General features: G+C 43.5%; 1 protein-coding gene across 3 annotated transcripts; it reads right to left on the reverse strand.

The window, feature by feature from the left end:
- Positions 1-3,788: 3,788 nt before the first annotated feature.
- ADSL (adenylosuccinate lyase) lies at positions 3,789-19,809 on the reverse strand. 3 transcript variants are annotated; one of them, XM_088796368.1, is made up of 13 exons: positions 19,581-19,809; positions 15,891-16,094; positions 14,206-14,250; positions 13,111-13,190; positions 10,192-10,363; positions 9,962-10,008; positions 9,289-9,379; positions 8,771-8,840; positions 8,477-8,624; positions 7,064-7,154; positions 6,352-6,441; positions 5,479-5,655; positions 3,789-4,129 (listed from the first exon to the last, which is right to left on the reverse strand). In XM_088796368.1, exons 1-13 carry the CDS (start codon positions 19,749-19,751, stop codon positions 4,043-4,045), a joined length of 1,473 nt encoding a protein of 490 aa, XP_088652494.1. In that variant the 5' UTR covers positions 19,752-19,809; the 3' UTR covers positions 3,789-4,042. The 3 variants fall into 3 exon arrangements, with proteins under 3 accessions (XP_088652494.1, XP_019590020.3, XP_088652493.1); XM_019734461.3 differs by lacking the exons at positions 3,789-4,129; positions 5,479-5,655 and adding an exon at positions 5,889-6,162 and having other exon boundaries at positions 19,581-19,808; XM_088796367.1 differs by lacking the exons at positions 3,789-4,129; positions 5,479-5,655 and adding an exon at positions 6,034-6,162 and having other exon boundaries at positions 6,252-6,441; positions 19,581-19,808.
- Positions 19,810-21,477: the final 1,668 nt, after the last annotated feature.

Consider the following 21,477-nt stretch of genomic DNA (forward strand, 5'->3'; position numbering starts at 1 on the left):
AATGCCTGTTAAAGTATGCGACCTGGATGAGAAACAAAGTATTTTGCAAATACTTACTTCCTCCAGATTATCACTAAAGAAATGAAGCTTTCTAAGTGTGAAGTATATTATTTTATCCTTTTTTCTTGAAAGAAATGAGATTTATTTAAGGAACTATGGGGTGAATCCTGCTGAGATCTGTTGTTTAGATTTCTGCATTATGTGTTTTAAAATATACTTGGCCTGTACTCTTAGAACCAGCACTATCCTAATTAAAACTTTTTTTAAAAGACAGCTGTCCTATTAAAGTTTAAAACACGGGAGAGGTATAACACTTTCCCATAGTTTTGAATGTCTGTGCCCTAGAGCCATAGCAATGAAAGGCTAGATCACCAGTGGATGGAAACAGCCTTCATGGCTCCAGTCTCCTTCCCAATCTCAGATGTGGCCATTTACAACTATTCAATATGAGCTTGTCAGTTCCTAAGAAACTTTGTGCAGATTAAGGACGGGGGTCTGCAGGAGTTCCCGAAGTTCCCTTCAAACCCCTCCCTCCACTCTGTCCTGGACTAGGATCTTCTCTAACTGCAATTTCTGGTCCACTGTAGAAGAGGAAGTCCCAGCAGTAGCACAAGTATGAGAACCTGCAGAACCACGTAAGGCATCAGAATCTGAAAGGGCAGGTCAAACATAGCTTTTCTAAGGCCAGGGGCCTTGTTATATGAGAAGATATAGAGGGCCTCTTGTTTTCATCCACTCAGACATGCATTTCTCATTTGACTTTTGTCCAAGTAGTCACCTACAGGTCATCTGGTCCTCTGACACGCTCATCTTGAACTCTGGGCCAGACACTAGCTGTTTCTCCTTCAGTTTAGACTTTCCATGAATGCAAATTACCACCCATACTCACCACTTATCCCCACACCCCACCCCCAAACTTGGCCTTTGAGAACTTTAGTATTTAAAAAATGTTACGACGAAATGTCATTTCTATTCCAGATGGGGTCTGAAACAGAAAAAGGACATTAGCTAAAAACTAAGGACTTTATTTAATAATGTATCATATTGGCTCATCAATTGTGACGTCAGTACCATACCAATGTAAGATGTTAATAATAGGGGAAACCAAGTATGGGGTATATGGGAACTCTCGGTATTATCTTTGCAATTTTTCTGTAAATCTAAAACTATTCTAAAATTTAAAGTTTATTTAAAGAAAAATTGTATTAAAACTTGAAAAAATACACAGAAGCAAAAATAATCACCTTAAACTCATTATCCATGAAACAAACCATTTAGTATTTCATGATAGAGCTTTTTAAACTGTGACTTTTTCCTATTTTTTATGACTCATTCCTCATTCTCTGGTTGGTTCAAGTTCAGGATGTACTCTCTTCCATGGCAGGCAAACCCAACCAACTACAGCAGCCTCGTCTCAGCCTGCTCCCTGACTGAGCAGAGAGGAAGGTTGGTAAACGCTCCTGGGCTCAAAGGAAAATGACATTTTCTGAGTACCTTCTTTGTGTCAGACTCTATGCAATGCGACTTCAGTCACTTAACGCTCACATCCACCCAGGATTTACCTCACCATTCTGAAGGTATCTAACCTCTGTGCTTCCACTTGTCGTCAGGCACTCCGATTAGCAATTAAAATCTACCATCAGCCAAGGGAGGGTGAGGCAGTAGTGCCCAGGGGTCCGACTGCAACTGAGCAGAAGCCAGTTGTCCCAGTTTGCCCGCTCGGATTTCTAGACGGTTCAGATCCGGGAGTTTGCATCATTAACTGAATTCAACCTAATCTTCCAGAAGGCATGTGTTTGCTCCTCAACCTGAAGCCCACCCAAATGCCTCTAATTAAAATGCCAAATGGGAAAATAATAAAATTGTATTTAAGAGTATATACCACAAGTATGTAAAAATGAGATGGAAGAGGAAAGAAACCCAATAAACCCACCCAAATAGCTGAGGAAGAAAATCACCAAATCTCTAATAACGAGTTCAGAAGTATAACAGAATTGTCAGAACAAGACTGTTAAGATCTTATTTCCTTATTTGCTGAGGAAATTTATTAACTAAAATCTATGGTATCCAATATCCCATGTGTCTACATAATGTAAGTTCTCAGATTACGGATACACCGATAGCAGCCTTCTCTTAAATAGCCCATACTAGAGAAGTAGACAGAATGCTTCATCAGGTCCCAGTGACTTAATTCCTTGTGCCAGACCTGTTTTAAACATCCCTTCAAGATTCTCATGAGGAATAATATGAAACTGTTTCTGGAAGAGTTGAAATGTTGTATGGCTCCAGGCCATCCACACTTGTTTGCTACACAGAACTGTATTTAAAATTTGGTTTTAAGGATTGCCTCTTCTCTTTCTTTCCAATAGGTTGAGCTCTTTACTTCTGCTACCTTTGATTAGACACAATTGGAGGTGATTCAGCCTCTTCCCTCACAACACCCCCATTCCTGACAATTAGGGAGTCTTCTAGCTTCTGCTTGACCTGGCGGGATGGCGTGGGGAAAGAATGACGAACTCATAGCAGCTCCAATGTCTGGGCCCAAACCAGCCTCAGATTCTCAACAATGGGTACTGGTCTCAGTTGTGTGTCTTTGGGCAACAGATAATCAAGTCATTCTTCTTCCTCACAAGTATTTGAAGAACTGACAAGTTTTCTTCTATAGGATAAAGAGCCCTAAGATTCCTCACCACACCTCATACAAGGTCTTCTTTGGAGGTTGGCTCTCCAGTTTATCTATTCCTTAGACTGGGTGTCCAGAGTTGAACACAATGCCATGCGTGTGGAACAGCAAGACTGGTGGGTTTTCTGGACACATACCATTAATACATCCTAAAAGTGTCTTATCTCACTGGCAAGCACTTCTGCTTTATACTGAGTTTAAGGTTAACTTATTCACAATTATCTTAATTTTTTCTTCTTGGTTTTGGCACATCATTTTGGTCTATTTAGGTTAAATGAAATCTTATCAAATAAATGTCTTGGTTAATTGTCCTAGTTTTGTGTCATCTGCAAATATGATAAAGAAGTTTTCTTCTTTTCATATATGCTGAAAAAATATGTAGAGACGGCTGATGATAGAGTTCTGTGGCGTAACACTCGTGTTTTCCTTCCGGGTGGATGATAATCCGTAAATCTATTTTCTTTGGCTATACAGTGGTACCTGTTTTCAAACATCTTTGTTGACGAACACCGTAAATTTTATGGATCTATGGTATCATTAGATAGTAAAATTCACGCTAAATTTGCAGTTTTAGGGGTTGATTTTAAAGGTCTGGAATGGATGAATCCATTTTGCATTACTTTCTACGGGGAAACCATTCCTCGGTTTTCGAACATTTCAGAACTCGAACGGTCTTCTGGAATGGATTATATTCCAGAACCGAGACACCACTGTAGTTGGTTCAATCAACTATCAAACTGAGTATCCAGGATTAAAGACTGTCCAATGCCTCGATGAAATCAATATACCCTATTGGCATTTCCTCAATATACAAAAAGCCTTATCAAAAAAATGAAGTGAGGTGGGACACAACCTGAATTGAGTAAGCCTGATGATTATATTAGTTTCTTTATTGTAGCTCCAAATTTCATTCATTACTTATTCTTGCCAGATATAACTGAAGTTAGGGTATCCAACCACAGCGAATCCTGAGTCTGGGTTACTTTGCTAGACCCAGACCAAGTTCACCTTCAGACGAGAGGACCAGGAACTTGTTCACTACCTCACAATCAAGTGAATATGTGAAAAGGACTACAGTAGCCGAGAAATATGCCTTGAAAGAACAGAGAGCAAACTATGAGCTACATTTATTATGCAAGTTGGTGTTGCTGTAAAACCCCGAGTCCAACTACAATGCAATTTATTTCTGTATTGTAGACCTTGAGAAGTGTGAAAGCACGGTGGAAAGAAAAGTGCTGTTATTAATTTAAGGTAGCAATTCTTGAGGTAAAATAAGGCACTAGAATTATCAGTTATCATGACTCAGCAATAAAAGTTAACACAGCCAACAATGATTTTTTGTTTAATTCTCTTCCAACTCTACAGACATAATTCTGCTTTCACCTTCATTACACTTTCATATGGTTTTAACAGGGGATATACCTCCTCTTCTAAGAATCTCTGTACCTGCCAAAGAGGAAAGCAAATATAAGACAAAAGAAAACATTAAGATGTAAATTTTGATAATACTTTTTCAATGTCAGTTTATATCACTGAGACTTGATAAAACCTTTACTCCACCACTGAGCTTGTCTTTCCTAACCGCCTGTCAGAAATCTCCCCCTAGACACAGACAGTTCAACCCACCATGCCCACAGATGCTGTCTGGCCCAGCTGTTTTCAGTGGATCTCACCATTCTCCATCCAGACACCCAAGCTAAAACCATCACTGCCTTTTCCCTCCTCTTCACTCAACCAGCTACCAACTGACTGACCTTCTCAGTAGCCTCCAAATCGACCCCCTCGTCTGTGTCTACCCCACCGTGGCTCTCAGCCCTCACCATCAGCTGCTTGACTCATTACAGCAGCCTTCTTATTGGCCTCCCTACCTCCAGTTTAAGTCTTTCAAATCCAAAACACCAGAATGATTGGAATACAAATGAGAAACTCATGCCTGTCTTCAACTTTAAATCCAGTAACTACTCCTGGGGCACTTGGTACACTGGCAAATGATTGTAGTTTCTCTCTCCCAAGTTGGACATCTATGTATTTGCCATCTCCTCTCCTAGGCTAACTCCTACGTGTCCCTAAGATTCAACTCCAATGTCATGTCTTCCAAATTCTTTTCTTTCCCAAATTCTACTCTTCTAGGGTTGTCTCCTCTTTTGTCATCCCTCAAAAAATGTGCTTCCCTCAGTTCCTGCATGTAATGCTTGATATTATCATCCATCAACTATTTACAAGTCTTCACCACTGAGTTTTGAGCTCCCTGAAGATAAGGATTACACATCTTTAAAGCCCCATTATTAAACACGGTACCTGAACACATACTGAGCACTTCGTCTGCACTTGATAAATGTTTTTGAATTAAGCCTTATAGTCTCCAAAAAGCCAAGAGGAAAAATGACAAACATTTATTGAATACTTACTATGCATCAAGCACTATGCTAGGCCTTTCAATCTCACTTAACTCCATGAGATGTGAATTTTTTATCCTGTCAGCCAGTAAATGCCAGAAGTCAGAATTGAACCTAGGTCTACTTGATGATAAAACCCAATCTTTGTCTATTATACCACATTCTCTAGAGCAAAAGAGAATTCAGAGAAATCCACACAGGAACTACTTGAGGCAGCTCAACACACCAAAACGTTACAGTTTAGCCAGCAACCCGCTCTGAATTCTTTCTAACTAGCCCCATTCTCATCATACCTCCTACACAGTAGAAACCTTACAGTACTCCAGGTTCTGCAGTCCAGCAGTGTAAAGAGGGCACTTGGGGAAGACTGCAGCTCCACGTAGGTGTTCTGATGCTTACCTGTTGGGATGCACGCCCGGTGAAAGAAGAAGGATCCAGTAAACGGTCCAACTGGGAGTGAATGGGACTGAAGTAGGCATCGGCGAGGATCCGCTCTATGAGGTCATTGTCCCCCCCTTCCTGCTTGACCACAGCAGCTGCCTGCTGGGAAAGCACTCTAATTTTCTCATGGCAATCCTGGGAAGACAGTGAGGTATTGTTGGTTCACTGTTAACTGGGCATTTGAACATCTTGTTAAGTCACGTGACACTTCCCACTCATGCCATCTATGGCTGGTACGGAAAGCCCCTCTAGGCTGAGGTGGTTCCCTTCACAGTCTGACTCCACCAGGATCCTGACTCTCTGACCACATCCTAGGACAAATCTGAAAGATGGCCACCTCGTGCTGGCTCCTCTAAAGCTTCTTGAACCTTCTGCTCTTGTGTCCTGCCTACTTCCCATCATTTCCTATGGAAATTCAGGCTGAACTCCTTTACTAAGAGTGGCCGTTTTCTACAAGTGATTAAGGGAGTCACGTTTCATAAACTGAGTTTACCACATAAACTGAGTTTACCACAACTGGGAGTGAATGGGACTGAAGTAGGCATCGGCGAGGATCCGCTCTATGAGGTCATTGTCCCCCCCTTCCTGCTTGACCACAGCAGCTGCCTGCTGGGAAAGCACTCTGATTTTCTCATGGCAATCCTGGGAAGACAGTGAGGTATTGTTGCCAGAAGTCAGAATTGACTTTTCGGAAGAAGCCTATCCTATGGCAGAATAGCGTCCTGTCGTACCAGTGCTGGACTGACGGTAACGACAGAAACGCCTTCCTCATCAGTTCTTCAGGACCAAAGGCACGCTCTCAATCACCCAGGGGCACAAGGGGCTACAAACCTGGCGGTTACCCCCGGCTTTCACCATGGCCATGATGATATTCTCCGTGGCCATGAAAGGCAGCTCTTGCCGAATGCGCCGCTCAATTACCTAGGAGAATGAATGAAGGGCCAAGGAAGATGCCTCAAGGTCACAAACATACACATAGTAAGGTATCAACTAGGAGCAGCAAAATGCACATCAGGGACACGAGCTACCATCTTTATGAAAAAAGCAGAGTGGATTGCTTTATACTGTATTTTTTCAGTTTTCTTAGTAATCTGGAGTATTACTTTGATTTTAAAAAGAAATACTGATTTAAGTAAATTTTTAAAAGCTGCTTCATCAGAATGATTCCTGAAACCTCAAGCTGTTCAATTTCAGTGCCCAGTGCAACAGCTGAGTGTATGATGGAAATGGACCCACCTGCGCAGGTAGTTACACACAGGCAAAGGGAACAGTCTACTGTGCCAGTCACACCAGACCTGATGATTCATGCTGGTAGAGAGTTTAAGCACTTTATTCCCTTTTCTAGAAACCTGTCTATCAATCCACACAGTTAGTTCCCTAGAGCTTATGTCACCACCTGAAAAATGAGTTCTGGCTGAGAAGTCCTACTGGACCAGAACACAGCTCCCCCAACATACTCACTCCAGAGCAGGAAAGTGTTACACTCCCCTTCCCACATTCCAGCCCCTCTCTAACGGTTTGCTTTTTAATTGAGGTCTCTTACTTTGGGGTACACCACCAATCCTTCAGAAATGTTCTGCAACGTATTCAATATAGTATCTGCAGTGAGAAATGCTTCGGCCAAACAGATACGTCTAGAAAACAAACAGCCAATTCAGTTATCTCTTTAAACAAATAACAATTTCAGTGAAACGTAGGGTGTGTCCCAAGAAGCAGGCAGCCCTATTGACTCCTCACGCCGTATGTACTGTGTGGACAACTTCCTTCACTCTCCAATATCCAGATGGCCCTCAAATCTATCACCTCTTGTCCAGACCACTTGCCCGAGTGCCAGACCACAGACCTACCTGAGAGCTCCACCTGGTTGATCCATAGGTACCTCAAACCCCAAACTAAATTCAGCCACTATTCCATTGCCTTCTGCTCCCCATCTCAAACCTGCTCTTCCTCCTCTCCCCGGGGCCGTTGCCTCAGTAAATGGCACTAGCATCCCATCACCAATACTCACCCCAGTCAGCCACCAAGGCCGGCCAATCTGCCATTGATTTTTCTATCCAGACCCTTCCTCTCCATTCACGCGGCCACTGTGCCAGTGTGGACATGGATTTTTAAAGTAACCTAACTTGTTGTGACCAGATTCATGTCCCTTTACAGCTGATTCTCCAAACTGTTGCAGGGTGTTTTGGCAGGCACGTATGATTAGGTCACGTAGTATTTCCATAGATTAAACCCTGGATTACGTACCGATCCCAGAGAGCTAGCTTTAACTATATATCCTTCTCTACTCAAGAAATCCTAGCACAATGCCAGCAAACCAGTGTAATGTGAATCGGCTTTAAATAAGTATAAAGTAGAAAAACATGTGCACGTTGGTACCTTATTCCCAGCTACAGACTACTTCTGACCCACCTTATAACTCGTCATCGACATGTCACTGTGCCAGGACCCCACAGCTGACATCTACTTGCCTTCAGAACATTATCCGAACTCCTTTTCAGGGCCTATAATGCCCTTCATAAAGTGGCTGCGAATCCCGATCGGGTCCCATCTCATCTCTGGTCACATAGACTTCATTCCTCAGGGCTACCTGACTATTAGGAACTCCGTAAACTGTTCTTTCTCCTGCCGTTGGGCCTTTATACATGCTCCCAATTTTGTCTTCAATGTCTTTTTAAAACGCCGATTTATTTCTTAAGTCTTAAGCGTCACCTCCCGTATAAAGCTTTCTCTGACTCCTCCACCACTACTCCCTCCTCTGATCCCACAGAATACCTTGTACAAACTTTGGTCCCAACACTTATCACACTGTTCTTTCTATGTTCTTCCCTCCCTGCTAGGCTCCCGGCTCCTTGGGGAAAAGGAGGAAATAACAGAAATCCTCAGAACGTCCTTCTGCTTCCAGGCCCCCCCTTGGTCCTCCCAGCCACCTGCTATGCGACATCCCCATTCCACTGACCGATTGGCACTGTCATCCAGCGTGCGTTCAAACCACTGCACAGATGCTGTCTGCAGCGGGTCCATGACGAGGGCCATCAGGTGACGGGCAAGGCTGCAGCACCGCTCTGAGCGCATAGGGTTCCGCTTGTATGGCATCGCACTGGAGCCTGCCCATGTATAAGGACAAGAAGCCACAGCAGAAAGGCTTCAGAGGACAGTGAGGGCCCGAGCATGCTTCCGGGTGAGCTAGTAACAAATGCCCGCGAGCCTCTCAGCACCTCTGCGGTGAGCCCAGGCCATCACACACACTCACCAATCTGTTGTTTTTCAAAGGGTTCCTCCATCTCCTTGAGGTTTGCCAGGAGTCGTATGTCGGTGCAAATCTGGGGAAAAGCAGGGGCACGGGCATCACCCCACACTCTTGGTACACAGGAATCTGGGGGCAGGGACTAGACTGATGAAGGAGACAGCCGTCTAGCTGAGCTGGGGCTGAGCCTGAAGAGCTCATCTCCTCCATCAGCACCAAGCGCTCCAGGAGAGCTGGGAGGACAAAGCCAAGGAGCGTGGAAATGTTCTGGTGACACTACTTAACACACCACGGAACGACAACAGCAAGACAACTTCAGGGAGCACGACTCGACTAGTCCTTCCCTTCAGTGCACCTTCATCTGAGAGGCTTCATTTATGGGCCCCACATTGTTAAAACTGGTGTCTGTCATCTCTTGAGCAGAACAATTAAAAGTCCGCGGCTGACCCAGTCTGTCTGTGGTGTCCAAGCTCTCCCTCCCCGCCCCCCGCCCCCTCCCACACATACAAGCTACCACCACTCACCTTGTGCACAGACGCCCCCAAGCTAGCCAGCACAGAAAGCACCTCAATATCCACTTTTCGTGTGTATGTCTGCCCTGTGATGATGAAAGCCCTGGAACAGAAAAGAGCCTTTAGGAGAACTATTTCAAACTGTGACTGTGTCAAACAAATGAGCAGAAACAGACCCTAAGCAAAAGCTTAGTCTCACTGGTGTACATGTCACATTCAGCCCAGAGGTGCTCACTGGTAACTGGCTCCTGGAGCAAACTTTTCTTCTCCCCTTTTTACTAATGCCCAGATGGCTGTCCTGACCCAAGGACATATGGTCCACGTGCCATGTCCTGCTGCAACCTGATGGAAGTGCCTAGAAGAAGGAGCCGTAGTGGAGCCCGGTGGCCCTCAAAGGAAGTGGTCCGATTTAGACCAATCCATTGGAGGCCCTCAATAAAGAAACAAAAACGCAACTAAATGGGTAAAACTATTAAAAAAAACAAAACTCAGAAGTAAATAGTTTCCTTTTTTCTTATAGACGTTAAGAACATAGAATCTAGGCTATAAGAAAATAAAACCCAGGAAATGGGTAGAAGAACAAAGAAAGAAAAAGCCAAAAAAATTAGGGTCAAATCTAGAGGTATATGAAACATAGGCCTTTCATCACTTAATAGGGAGGCCAACACTTTCCCCATTTACTTACCTCTTAAATCCTGCCTTTTCTGTCACCATCTTGTCAAGCTGCTCTACCTTGGGAAGAAAAGACATCCCTATAGTAACCCTGGGGTGTAACCTCCCACCCAGGTTGCGGCCTGCCATACCCCTCCAAAGATTCCATTCGTCCCAAGACCAAGCTCCTAGCACCCCGGACGTCAGCTTTGTCTCTGGGGCTCCACCTCTGAGCCTGTATCCCCCAGGTGGCTTTCAGAATACCTTTTGGTCATTTCCCTCGAAGAGCTGCAGGAAGCTGGCCTGCGTGCCGGTGGTGCCTTTCACTCCACGGAAGCGCAGGTCCTCTCGGACACGCTTCAAGTTCTGAAGATCCATGCAAAGATCCTGAATCCACAGACAGCAACGTTTCCCAACCGTGGTCAGCTGAGCAGGCCTGCAAGCCACCCAAAGAGAACACAGGGCAGTCTCAAACCAAGGACTTACTTCCTAAAAGCTTCACTGCTTCTTCCTCTAATCATCACTGTCACCTCTGGGAAAAATTAGTGAGGGATGCAGAAACCATACAGATAGAACAGGAGCTAAAAAGTTTGAGCAAATAATAATTAAGGAGAGTCTATGTCATTTATGAATATTCAAAGATTACAAAGCTAAAGGGCTCCTAGCATAGTTTTTTCTTCATCATCAAGAGGCAATATAAAGGCAGAGACAATGTCCATTTTGTTCATCCCCAGACTTTGGTAAGAAATACACACTCACGTAACAAACATTTGCCAAGTATCCAAAGTGTTCTTGGTTTTGGAAATACAACAAAGAACAAAACAGACAAGGTCCTTGTCCAATGAAGTGCATGTTACAGTGTAAACAAACAAACAAGGAAATTATTGATTTTTTAAATGAAAACTATGAAGAAAATGAGGATGAGGACAATGGAGAACGCTACTCTAGACTGACAGTCAAGGCCTTCACAAGGGGTCAACATCCGGTGAGGAGCCAGCCATGCTGTGCAGAACAGCCCCAAACACACACAACCAAAGGGCTCAAACGTAACAGCTAACGCCTTTGTTTCCAGTCTGAAGTCTAAATCAATCCACTGGAGGTCTGTTTCTCCACATAAAACATAATTACGAATACAATGTAGTAACACTGAAGTTCTAACAGATGAGCTGGCCATCCCAGATGGAATCTCTCTAAATGCTAATGACACTAATAGCTGGCGACATCAAGGACCACCACAGGAACGTCTGCTTGTACAGCAGGCACACAAGCTACCATATATCCCCAAATTAATCTCTGGGTAGTTTTCCTTGCTAACTCCTGCTAACAGATTATTGGAGTAAGCAAAGAAATAAATGAATTTGCAAGTTTTATTCACAGCAGCATTATACGTAACAGGCACAAGGGAAACAACCCAAACATCTGTCAACCAATGAATGGACAAAATCTGGTATATCCATATAGTAGAACATTATTTGGCCGTGAAAGGAAATGGAAGTACCGATATGTATTACAATATGGGTGAACACTGACAACATTATGCTAAGAAGCCAGTCAAAAGCGGATGAATAGTGTATGATTCTATTTAAATACAATGTCCAGAAGAGGCAAACCCACAGACAGAAAATAGCTTAGTGGTTGTCAGGGCCTAGGGAATGGGGAAATGAGTGACTGCTGATGGGTACAGGTTCTTTTGTGGGGTGATGGAAATATTCTGAAATTATACACTGATGACTGCATAACTCTGTAACTATACTAAAAACCACTCAACTGAGCACTTAAAAGGGGTGAATTTTATATGTGAATTGTATCTCAGTAAAGCTGTTTCTTTTTTATTGCAGGGACCCACACACTGAGGTGATGCCTACACGTCCACACCATTTTCTGAGTTGCTAAGGCTGCCAACACCGCAGCAGATACCTCTCATTACACTGTGCACAGAGAATACTGGAATGCCTGCGCTCCCTGCATACTCTCCATCAGATGCAGGAGAGGAAGAGGAGCTGCAACACAGGTAATGCTAAGTGTGCAGGGAGACAGCAGAAGGAAACATCTGTCCTGGCCAAGCCACACACACCGAGCACTGAGTCACTCACATGAACAATTTCTTCAGGTTTCTACCAGTAAATGCAGCCCCTAACTTCTAGGTAGACGAAATTCAGCCTAGGCTTTGCTAAGTTATAAGAGATGACATTCTTGTTGCCACAGCAATACCCCATCAAAACATAAGGCAGATGCTAATACACCACTACTCAAATATCATCACTTGAAACCTGCCACTAGCGTTCCAAAAATGACATCACCAGCTTTTAAAAAGTTTTATTTGAAAAATAAATAATGAAAAGGGTTTTACTTGGTAATCATAAAAATACTTGCACATTTTAAAAATCAAAAATTCAAAAAAATAGCAGAGGAAAAATTTAATTACTCTATTATCTCACTTATTATCGGAGTACTCAATATTTACAGCTTGGTGTAATTCCTTCCAATCTTTGTGCAATTTATATGCTATCTTTATCCCATAACATTAATCTAAGCACATTTCCATATTAGTCTTACTAGCATCATTTTAGTGGCTGCATATTATTCCAACCTGTGGAATATACCGCGTTTCCCCGAAAGTAAGCCCTAGCTGGACAATCAGCTCTAATGCGTCTTTTGGAGCAAAAATTAATATAAGACCCCATATGTTATGTTATGTTATACCCGATCTTATATCACAGTAAAATAAGACCAGGTCTCAAATTAATTTTTGCTCCAAAAGGTGCATTAGGGCTGATTGTCCAGTTAGGTCTTATTTTTGGGGAAACATGGTAGCAGTATATACCTTATTTATTTTTATTATGGGACAGATAGTTTCCAATGCTCACTTTCATAAAAATAATACGGGATTCTCTAGACTCTCTAGAATGGATTAAATAAAGGAGTATGAATACTTTCTAAGGCTCTTGATATATATTGCCCAATGCTTCCCAAATGAACTATTATTATTTACTTTCTCACCAGTATAGCTTTTAAGGTAGGTATCAAGTTCATTTCTCATAAGCATTCCAAGGTATCTGCTTAAGCTATGTTTTGAGATTCTTCCCCTCAAGGTTTCTGTACAGAAGGGAGAACTAACGGAATAAATGAAAGCCAGGTGCAAACAAACAAGCCCAGTTCCCAAGAAGCAATCATATCACTTACTGGAAATGTGTGAAACCTAAGGTGGGAAGATCGGCTCGTTCCTTAGCAAAGTCAGCAAGCCGAGAGATCACTCTGGCAAGCTATAAGAAAGACCATGTGATAGAAAGAGAGTGAATTCAGGTTGAGCTCATTACATAATCAGGAACTAAACTTTTAGACAATTTAATATAGAATCAGACCTTCAGTTCATGGAATGCAGAGGCCCTCTTTTTCATCTTTGTATCCTAGAAGTGTCTTAAGACCTCATAGCAATGAATGTTCAAAAATGGAGTTGACTACCTAAAGTCATGAACTTTTTCTGCACAATTTTAAGACCACTGACACGCTCATGCAGAAAAAGAGGACAAAATCATAAATCTGACCCACATATTCCAGCAACATATGCTGGTGGTTACATTTCCCTTATTTAAAAGGCTAGCCTTGGGGCTGGCCTGGTGGCTCAGGCAGTTGGAGCTCCATGTTCCTACTCCGAGGGCTGCCGGTTCGATCCCCACATGGGCCAGTGGGCTCTCAAACACAAGGATGCTGGTTCAACTCCTCCAGTCCCGCAAGGGATGGTGGGCAGCGCCCCCTGCAACTAAGATTGAACACGGCACCTTGAGCTGTGCTGCTGCTGAGCTCCCAGATGGCTCAGTTGGTTGGAGCGCATCCTCTCAACCACAAGGTTGCTGGTTTGACTCCCGCAAGGGATGGTGGACTGCGCCCCCTACAACTAACAACAGCAACTGGACCTGGAGCTGAGCTGTGCCCTCCACAACTAAGACTGAATGGACAACAACTTGAAGCTGAACGGCACGTGCCCCTCCACAACTAAAATTGAAAGGACAACTTGGAAAAAAGTCCTGGAAGTACACACTGTTCTCCAATAAAGTCCTGTTCCCCTTCCCCAATAAAAATCTAAAAAAAAAGGCTAGCCTTTAAAAACCATCCTCTTACAGTGTTTTAACCCAAGAAGAGACAATTAGTTCTACGGATTAGCTATAGGATCATTCGCCTAAGTAAACGATCATCTGTTTGGATTTACATTGTGTTGATTTATTCCTAAGTGGTGCCCGTCCCCTATGGGCAGGTAGGAAATTTCTGCTAACTCCTTACCTTTGGCAAAAGCAGGTCAAATGCATTTCTAAGAATAATCAGGTCCTGCAAAGGAAAATGCAATGGTCTTATATTAAACAGCTTTGTCCAAACATCATTATTATATAACACTTTTTGGCCATCACCACTGGGCTTCTCAGCTAGCCACCTATCTCACTATTAGCAACCCACAGTGCAAGCCAGAAGATGTTAATGGAAGCTGTTCTTCCCTAATTACTGTCTTAAATGCACACCAACTTAGAGTGGTACTGCTGGAATCTGTAAGGAACAAAACCTTTATACTCATAAAGCCCAATTTACATAGTATCTAAAAATGACTGGAAAATAGTTAAGGGGCAAACCCCATCCTGAATACTGTGAAGACGTCCAGGTCAACAAGGTTTGTATTTTCCCAGAGACAAGTGTTTAAGTCTCCGAGAAGCTTCCACAGGGCACATTCTATTAGTTTCCTCTCCTTTTTTCATGCCTATCATGAACCAGAGCATCAAGGTTGAAGAAATTTAAAGCTGTTCTTGAGGGAGATAAGATATGTATTTCAGGCAAGTCCAACACATGATTATATGAGACAGTAATTGTTGAGCCCAACTACACACAGGGTACTTTAAAAAAAGTATATTCCAAGTGAGAGGACTGTTCCTCCATTATTTGACTCACCAATTACACAGAGATGCCTTTAATTATGTACCACTTAAGACTAAAGTAGTATTTGGGGCAATTAAAAATCAGTGGCTTCTTTCTCAATTAGAAGTGTATCTGGAATCTAACTTCTGGTTCCACAGGTGCATTGCGATTAAGAGCCCAGTTCTGGAGCCATTCCACCTGGGCTTGTGTCGGTTCCAGCTGCGTAACCTTAGACAAGTTCTTCAACCTCTCTTTAAGTTTCCTCAGTGGTAGAGACTAGATTCCCAAGACGACAGTGTGCTTCCACTGATAGGAAATTTCTAGAAAAGGTAAAACTGCAAACAGAAACCAGGTCCGTGATTGTCTGGGTCTGGAAACAGGAGTGAGGACTGACTGCAAACAGTCACGAGACAGCTTCTTGGGGTGAGGGGCGTGCTCTAAAACTGGCATGTGGTGAAGGTTGAACAATTGCATAAATTGACTAAAACTCATTGGACTGTACATTTAAAATGGGTAAATTTATGGTATGTAAACTATACCTCAATAAAGCTGTTTAAAAACTGAGATAATATCATCTATCACTTATGACTACCATGGAGAATAAGTAATAAAGTGCTCAGAATAGTGCCAGGCACCTAGTAAATTCTTAGGAAAATACGTGCTGTCACTTTTTCATGTTTAACTATAAAATGCTTTAGCTACTTAAAAGGTTTCACTTAAGAATTATAATGCAATCCTTTAGAAGTCACAGCAGAGTCATAAAGGACTTGGGAAAGAAAATCCCTTTGGAAAATTACCTCGGCCACTAACATGCTAAGACCTCGGCTTATGTCCAGCATATAGATGTGGAAGCAGTATCTGCAGGTCTTATTTTATGGGGGTTTTCGGGGCTTATAGCTTAAATTGGAGGGATACCAAAAGCAGAAAATTCCTGAGAGTTAATATACCCCTAAAACTAAAAACCTATGAGTCACTTCCTAAAACTGGACAAAAACCAAATAAATTTTATAAACGCATTATTAAGACTGAATTCTAAGAGGAAACAAAAACACACGGGCTCCTACTGTATTGTCTCCAACGTAGCAGGAGGTGGCACCGAGATGTATAATGCCGGCGGCCTTTGGACAGCAGTGGCCAAATGTGTGCACATGAGCCATCACATCGTGCCGTAACTGCTTCTCTTCGTCGGCTGCCATCTTGAAGTCAATGTTGTCCAGGTTTGATTTCATCTCCTGGATTTGTTCATCTGTGATAGGCAAGCCCAATGTCTGCAGAAAACACGAAATGAAATAACTTCAGGTGTCACAGTTATTTGAATTGAAGTGACACCGAGGCAAAAGTTAGTTCATGTTAGCATTTATGCCCTGTCTCCCAATCTTTTAATTAAAATTTGGGGCAATGAAAAGTGCATGGGGAGGAAGGGATGGCTTTCTTAACGAATCTTGGTAAATTATATTCTAAGTCAACTCCAATATATGTAACAACAATGTAATCCTGATCTTTGTTCCCTCTGCCCTACATCTCTGCTTACTCCCTCACATATTCTCGTCTCTGGGCTCAAATGTCATCTCCTCAGAGAGATCTTTCCTGACTCAATGTGAGACATCCTTCTTCTGTGTCTCTCTATCCCTTTAGCCTGGTTTTATTTAGAGCACTTATCAACACATGACATTTTTATAAATGTATTAGCCCATCCCTCCCTTTAGAATGGATACTCCATGAGTAGAGTGCGTTGTTGTATTTACTGCTTACTCATGAGTGCTGTCACAAAGTGTGGGATCCAAGCCACAGCTTTACATTTGCCCCAGATGGATTTATTCAGGTAATCCAAAATTAGGGATGCCGCAATTAGTTTTGCCAAGAAATTAGGTATAGAAATTCAGTGCAACTGAAAGCAATTCCAGGAGATAATCATGAGAAAATACACACATCAACCTCTTACATTCATCCATCACTGGAAAAATCAGGCTGGCAAAAAACAGCCGGCAGCCCACAGGCAGCTTAGAACCCTGGGTCCAAGTGGTGAAAATACACATTGGTGAAAGTTATTCAAACCTCACTTGAAACTCCCAAGCCCTGGCCCTGGGGAAGATCCTGCATCTTAGGACTATCTAGTCCAAGATGGTAACTACTGGCCATAGTATGTGGCTATTTACATTTAACTGATTAAAATTAAAAAGTGAAAGTTCCATTCCTCAATCACACTAGCTACATTTCAAGTGCTCGGTAGCCACATGTGGCAGAGCTGCCTTGGATCTTTAGCCAGTAGACAGGCCCTCTCAGGCTCCTCCCGAAGCTAAGCAGCAGGGGGCAGCGCGGTCAAACAGCGTCCTACTCTAAGCAAAGCATCATCTCCAAGTTCATTCCCCCCTCATTTTCCGCACTCCTCCTAATCTCTCATTCCTCAAGTTTTTTCTTAACCACTAAATTGTTATGTAATTTATGCTGCTAATTTTGACACCTTAACTAATAGATAAGGCAAATGCATGAGATTATATCCAAATTGTATGCGTTTCAGGCAACATGCAGACTGGGCAAAGGAAAGAACACATATTCAGATGACTCTATATTTAGATTCCAGCTTGATGCCATTTACTAGCTATGGTGGCCCTGGCAAAGTCTCCGAATGCCACTACCCTGACCTATTTAATGAAGTATCAAGTGAAACAGAAAAGAGAGTACATGTTAATATATAATAAACCACAACACACTATTAATGTCCTCTGCTACTGTCCATTGTTGTCTGAGCCAACAGTTTATGAAATCTCTCTGTGCCTCCATTCTACCATATATAAAACCTTGGCAAAACAGTACTTACTTTACGGGTTGTTTTAATGGGGATTAATGAGCTATTAATATGTAAAGTCTTAAAACAGTGCCACGCATATAGTAGGCACTACAGAAATGTCTGCTACTTCTTGTCACTATTTTCTTAAGCACAGAGATAGGGAGGGGAACTCTAGGATGAAAGTTTCCTTTTTGGAGAGTTCGACTGTACCAGGGTCCTAGTCATCTACTCAAGATTGTTTCCATGTTTACTCACGCCATTTCAGAGGACACTGCCATCTTGCTTGTGGCATTTTCCTTTGAAACTACAGCTCTCCGGATCACCTTCAGTTTCTTTCAAATCCTCTGGGAAGGCCCCTTTGGTGCTATTTCTGAACCTATTGGGCTGAATAGCTCTGCATCACAAATGCCTTCTAATAAACCCCTACTCTGTCCCTCCTCAAAGGCAAAAAGGGATGTGAGAAGCAGAAAGTGGCCTAGGAAACACGGATTTTGTAGTAGTGACAGTCCTGTCACTCACTACACAGAAGCACCCTGGAAGCACTCAGGCTCTGCACTGAACCACAGCCATGTTCATTCACATCCCAGTTCTGCTCTTAATAGCTGGGTGGCCTGGAGCACGTAACGCGCTTGATTATTAATGAGGCTTGGTTTTCTCCCCTCTAATGTGGGAAAAGCATCACCTATGAAACATGATCAAGAAATATAATGAATGTTTAAATATAAAAAGGTGCATTGCAGTAAAAGACACATTGCCATTCATCTCCCTCAAAATACTCCCCTTCGCTTCAAACACACTTATGCCATTGTTCTTGCCACTTTCTGAAGCTGTTCTGAACGTCTTCTTTCGTGTCTTTAGTTGAGCTGCCATGGCTGCCTCGATGTCCTGAATTGATTCAAAATGTTTATCTTTCATGGTCATTTTGACTTTGGGGAAGAGCCAGAAGCCACACAGTGTCAGATACAGTGAATAAGGTGGATGAGGACACACTGTAATGTTTTGGGGTTTTTTTTTGTAGTTTTTATTTGACAGAAATTGCTGTACCAGAAGCGATGTGTGACATGGAGCCTTTGATCACAAAATATGATGAACACTGCTGCCGAGTGCCATCCAACAGAAAGACAGGGATCTTCAATATGAGAAGCAGGGCGTTGAACCTTAGTAACAGTGTGTGACAAGTTTCAACTTGTTCGGTGCAGTCAGTCGGGTGTGAGCTACAGTTGAGAGAAGGTGTGTTTTAAAGTGTGACATAAATCATCCTCCATCATGACAGCATTCCATGTCACACATCGCTTCCGGTACAGCAATTTCTGTCAAATAAAAACATTACAGTGTGTCCTCATCCACCTTATTCAATGGATCTGGCACCGTGCGACTTCTGGCTCTTCCCCAAAGTCAACATGATTCAGGACACTGAGGCAGGCATGACAGCGCAACTGAAGACACTCACAGAGGACTTCTGCAACTGCTTCAGAAAGTGGCAAGAATGATGGGATAAGTGTGTTTGAAGCAAGAGGGAGTATTTTGAGGGGGGATTAATGGCAATGTGTCTTTTACTGCAATAATTTTTATTTTAACATTTACCGTATTGTTTGATCACACCTTGGAGTCTGCAAAGGCTTTATGGGTTAAATGATAAAAGATGCATAAAGAAATTAGCACAACAGCACGTTAGGAGCGCTCAGGTCCGTGGTTAGTTTACTACTGCAGGAACGGCCAAGATTTAGTCCCTGAAACCATAGGCTGCACTTCTCTCCACCGGCTTCACGTCTCTAAGCCTCTGGTGACTAACAGCATGTGAAGCAACAGGTGGCGGATCCCGGGCCTCCTGCCCTGGCCCCGGCTCCTCACGAAAAGGAACACCGGGCCGAAAATAGCGGGGCAGCTGTCCCCCGGTCGGAGCCTGGCACGTGCTGGTGCCGACCTGCCTCCCTTCGCCCCGCCCCTCAGCCCCGCGGTCCGTTACCTGCTCCGCCTCCGCCAGCCACAGCCACAGCTGCCGCCAGGTCCGGAATTTGTAGCGGTCGCTAAACACGAAGCACATCTCCGGGCTGGCATAGCGGGAAGCAAGCGGCGAGCGGTAGCTGTCGTGTCCGCAGGCCTGCTGCTGCCAGCCACGGTCGCCTCCCGCCGCCATACCGAACACCACACCACACCACGCCGGACACCACAGCGAGGGCGGAAGCGGAAGCCAGGAGGCCGGGACTTCCTCTGCTGGGGGCGGGACTTCCTCCACTTGGTCCTGTTCCGGGAACTCCCGGAGACCTGAGCGTTCAAGGTTGAGGTGGGTTTCGGCTTCCGGCTGCTGAGGCTTGTCGTCTCTCTTCGTTTACAAGAAACGGGATTTGCGCTTCATAAATTACTTAGCCGGTCTGTGCCCCAGTTTCCATATCTGGAAAAATGTACATTAATATCTGCCCTTAAGACTGCTGTGAGGATTGAGTATCAGAGCGATGTCTGGGATACAGAAAGCTCTCTGTGTTTGCTATTATTATTGTGGTTCCCCCCCGCCCCCCCCCACACACCCCTATTTTCTGCCTGGCACTAGTTCTGAGGAGAAATGAAGATGCCCCAGGGAAATCGGAATTTATTGAGTTCCAAGCGATCCCCTTGCACGAAACTGCAATACAAGGAATTTCAGCGGTTGCTGGAATGAGACTCCTAGAAGCTGAGTGACATGCTGAGGGTCATCCAGTTAAGTGCAGCCGCCTGACTTCAGATTCTGCACTCTTGGCCATTATGCTGTATGGTTCCCAGCACCCATCATGCCGTCTCACCCCACGGCTTGGTGAAGAAGGCATTCCCCCCATTCTGGAACACCTGTTTTTTTCACTGCTTAAGGCCCAGTCCAGAGAATGTCCCCTGATGGGCCCGTTCTCTCCAGGGTTTGCTAATAATAATAAAAACCCCTAACGTTTATGGAGGTCTTGACTAGGTATCAAGCACTGTCTTGAGTGCTTTACACAAGAGATCTCATTTAATCATTGTGATGATGCTAAGTTGTTCAGGTATTATTAAGTGAAATAATACAAGCCCTTGGTGCAATGCACAGAGTAAGTGCTCAATAAATGCTAGCCATTATGATCCCATTTTGCAGATGACAAAACAAAGGCATGGTCAGGTTGAGTATCTTTAGACTACTCATGTAGAAGGGGGAGAGCTAGGAGTTAATTGCAGGCAGATAGGCTCCAGGCAGTTCTTAACAGTTCCAATTGTATCCTTTCCTTTGTGCTACCTTAGCAGGTACCATGCTGCTTTGAAATTACCTGTTTCTGAGCTCCTCACTAAAAACAAGACCTTTCAGGTGAATTCCGTTTTGAATTCCCAGCTTGTTTGCTGAGGTGAACTCCCTTTTCCTGTAACCATAATACTTCAGAGATATTAAAAATTGCTCATTAGATCTTAAAACTTCAAGATCTTGTCTTTGACAATAAGTTCTTTTCCTCCATTTTTCTAACCCCTCCATTTATTCCAGATTCACTGAAAAACCAGTGGACCACCACTATATTTTCCTTCCCTACCTCGGATTTCATAGATGATGAGTGACCTCCTGGCTTCTTATAGGCCTCTCCTAATTCTCAACAGAGTTCAGTGTTGTTTGCTTTTCCCATTAATTGCAAACTCGGGGCGGGGGCGGGGGGCAGAGATCATATCTGTCTTGGTCACCTGTGTCCCTGGCACCTAGCACAGGATCTGGCATAGTATAGGTGCTCAATAAATGTTTCCTGGATGAAGACTGCCCAAAGGAGCCTAGCTAGCTCAGAAAGAAATAAGGCCCACAATAGCCAAGATACAAGTTGGATCCTGACATTGTACTTCTCCCTCCAACCTCCCTCACACCTCTTCTGAGCCCTCGTTCCATG

This window comes from Rhinolophus sinicus, chromosome 1 (assembly GCF_057876585.1).
Source record: "Rhinolophus sinicus isolate RSI-liver-muscle chromosome 1, RSI-T2T, whole genome shotgun sequence".
Lineage (NCBI taxonomy): Eukaryota > Metazoa > Chordata > Mammalia > Chiroptera > Rhinolophidae > Rhinolophus > Rhinolophus sinicus.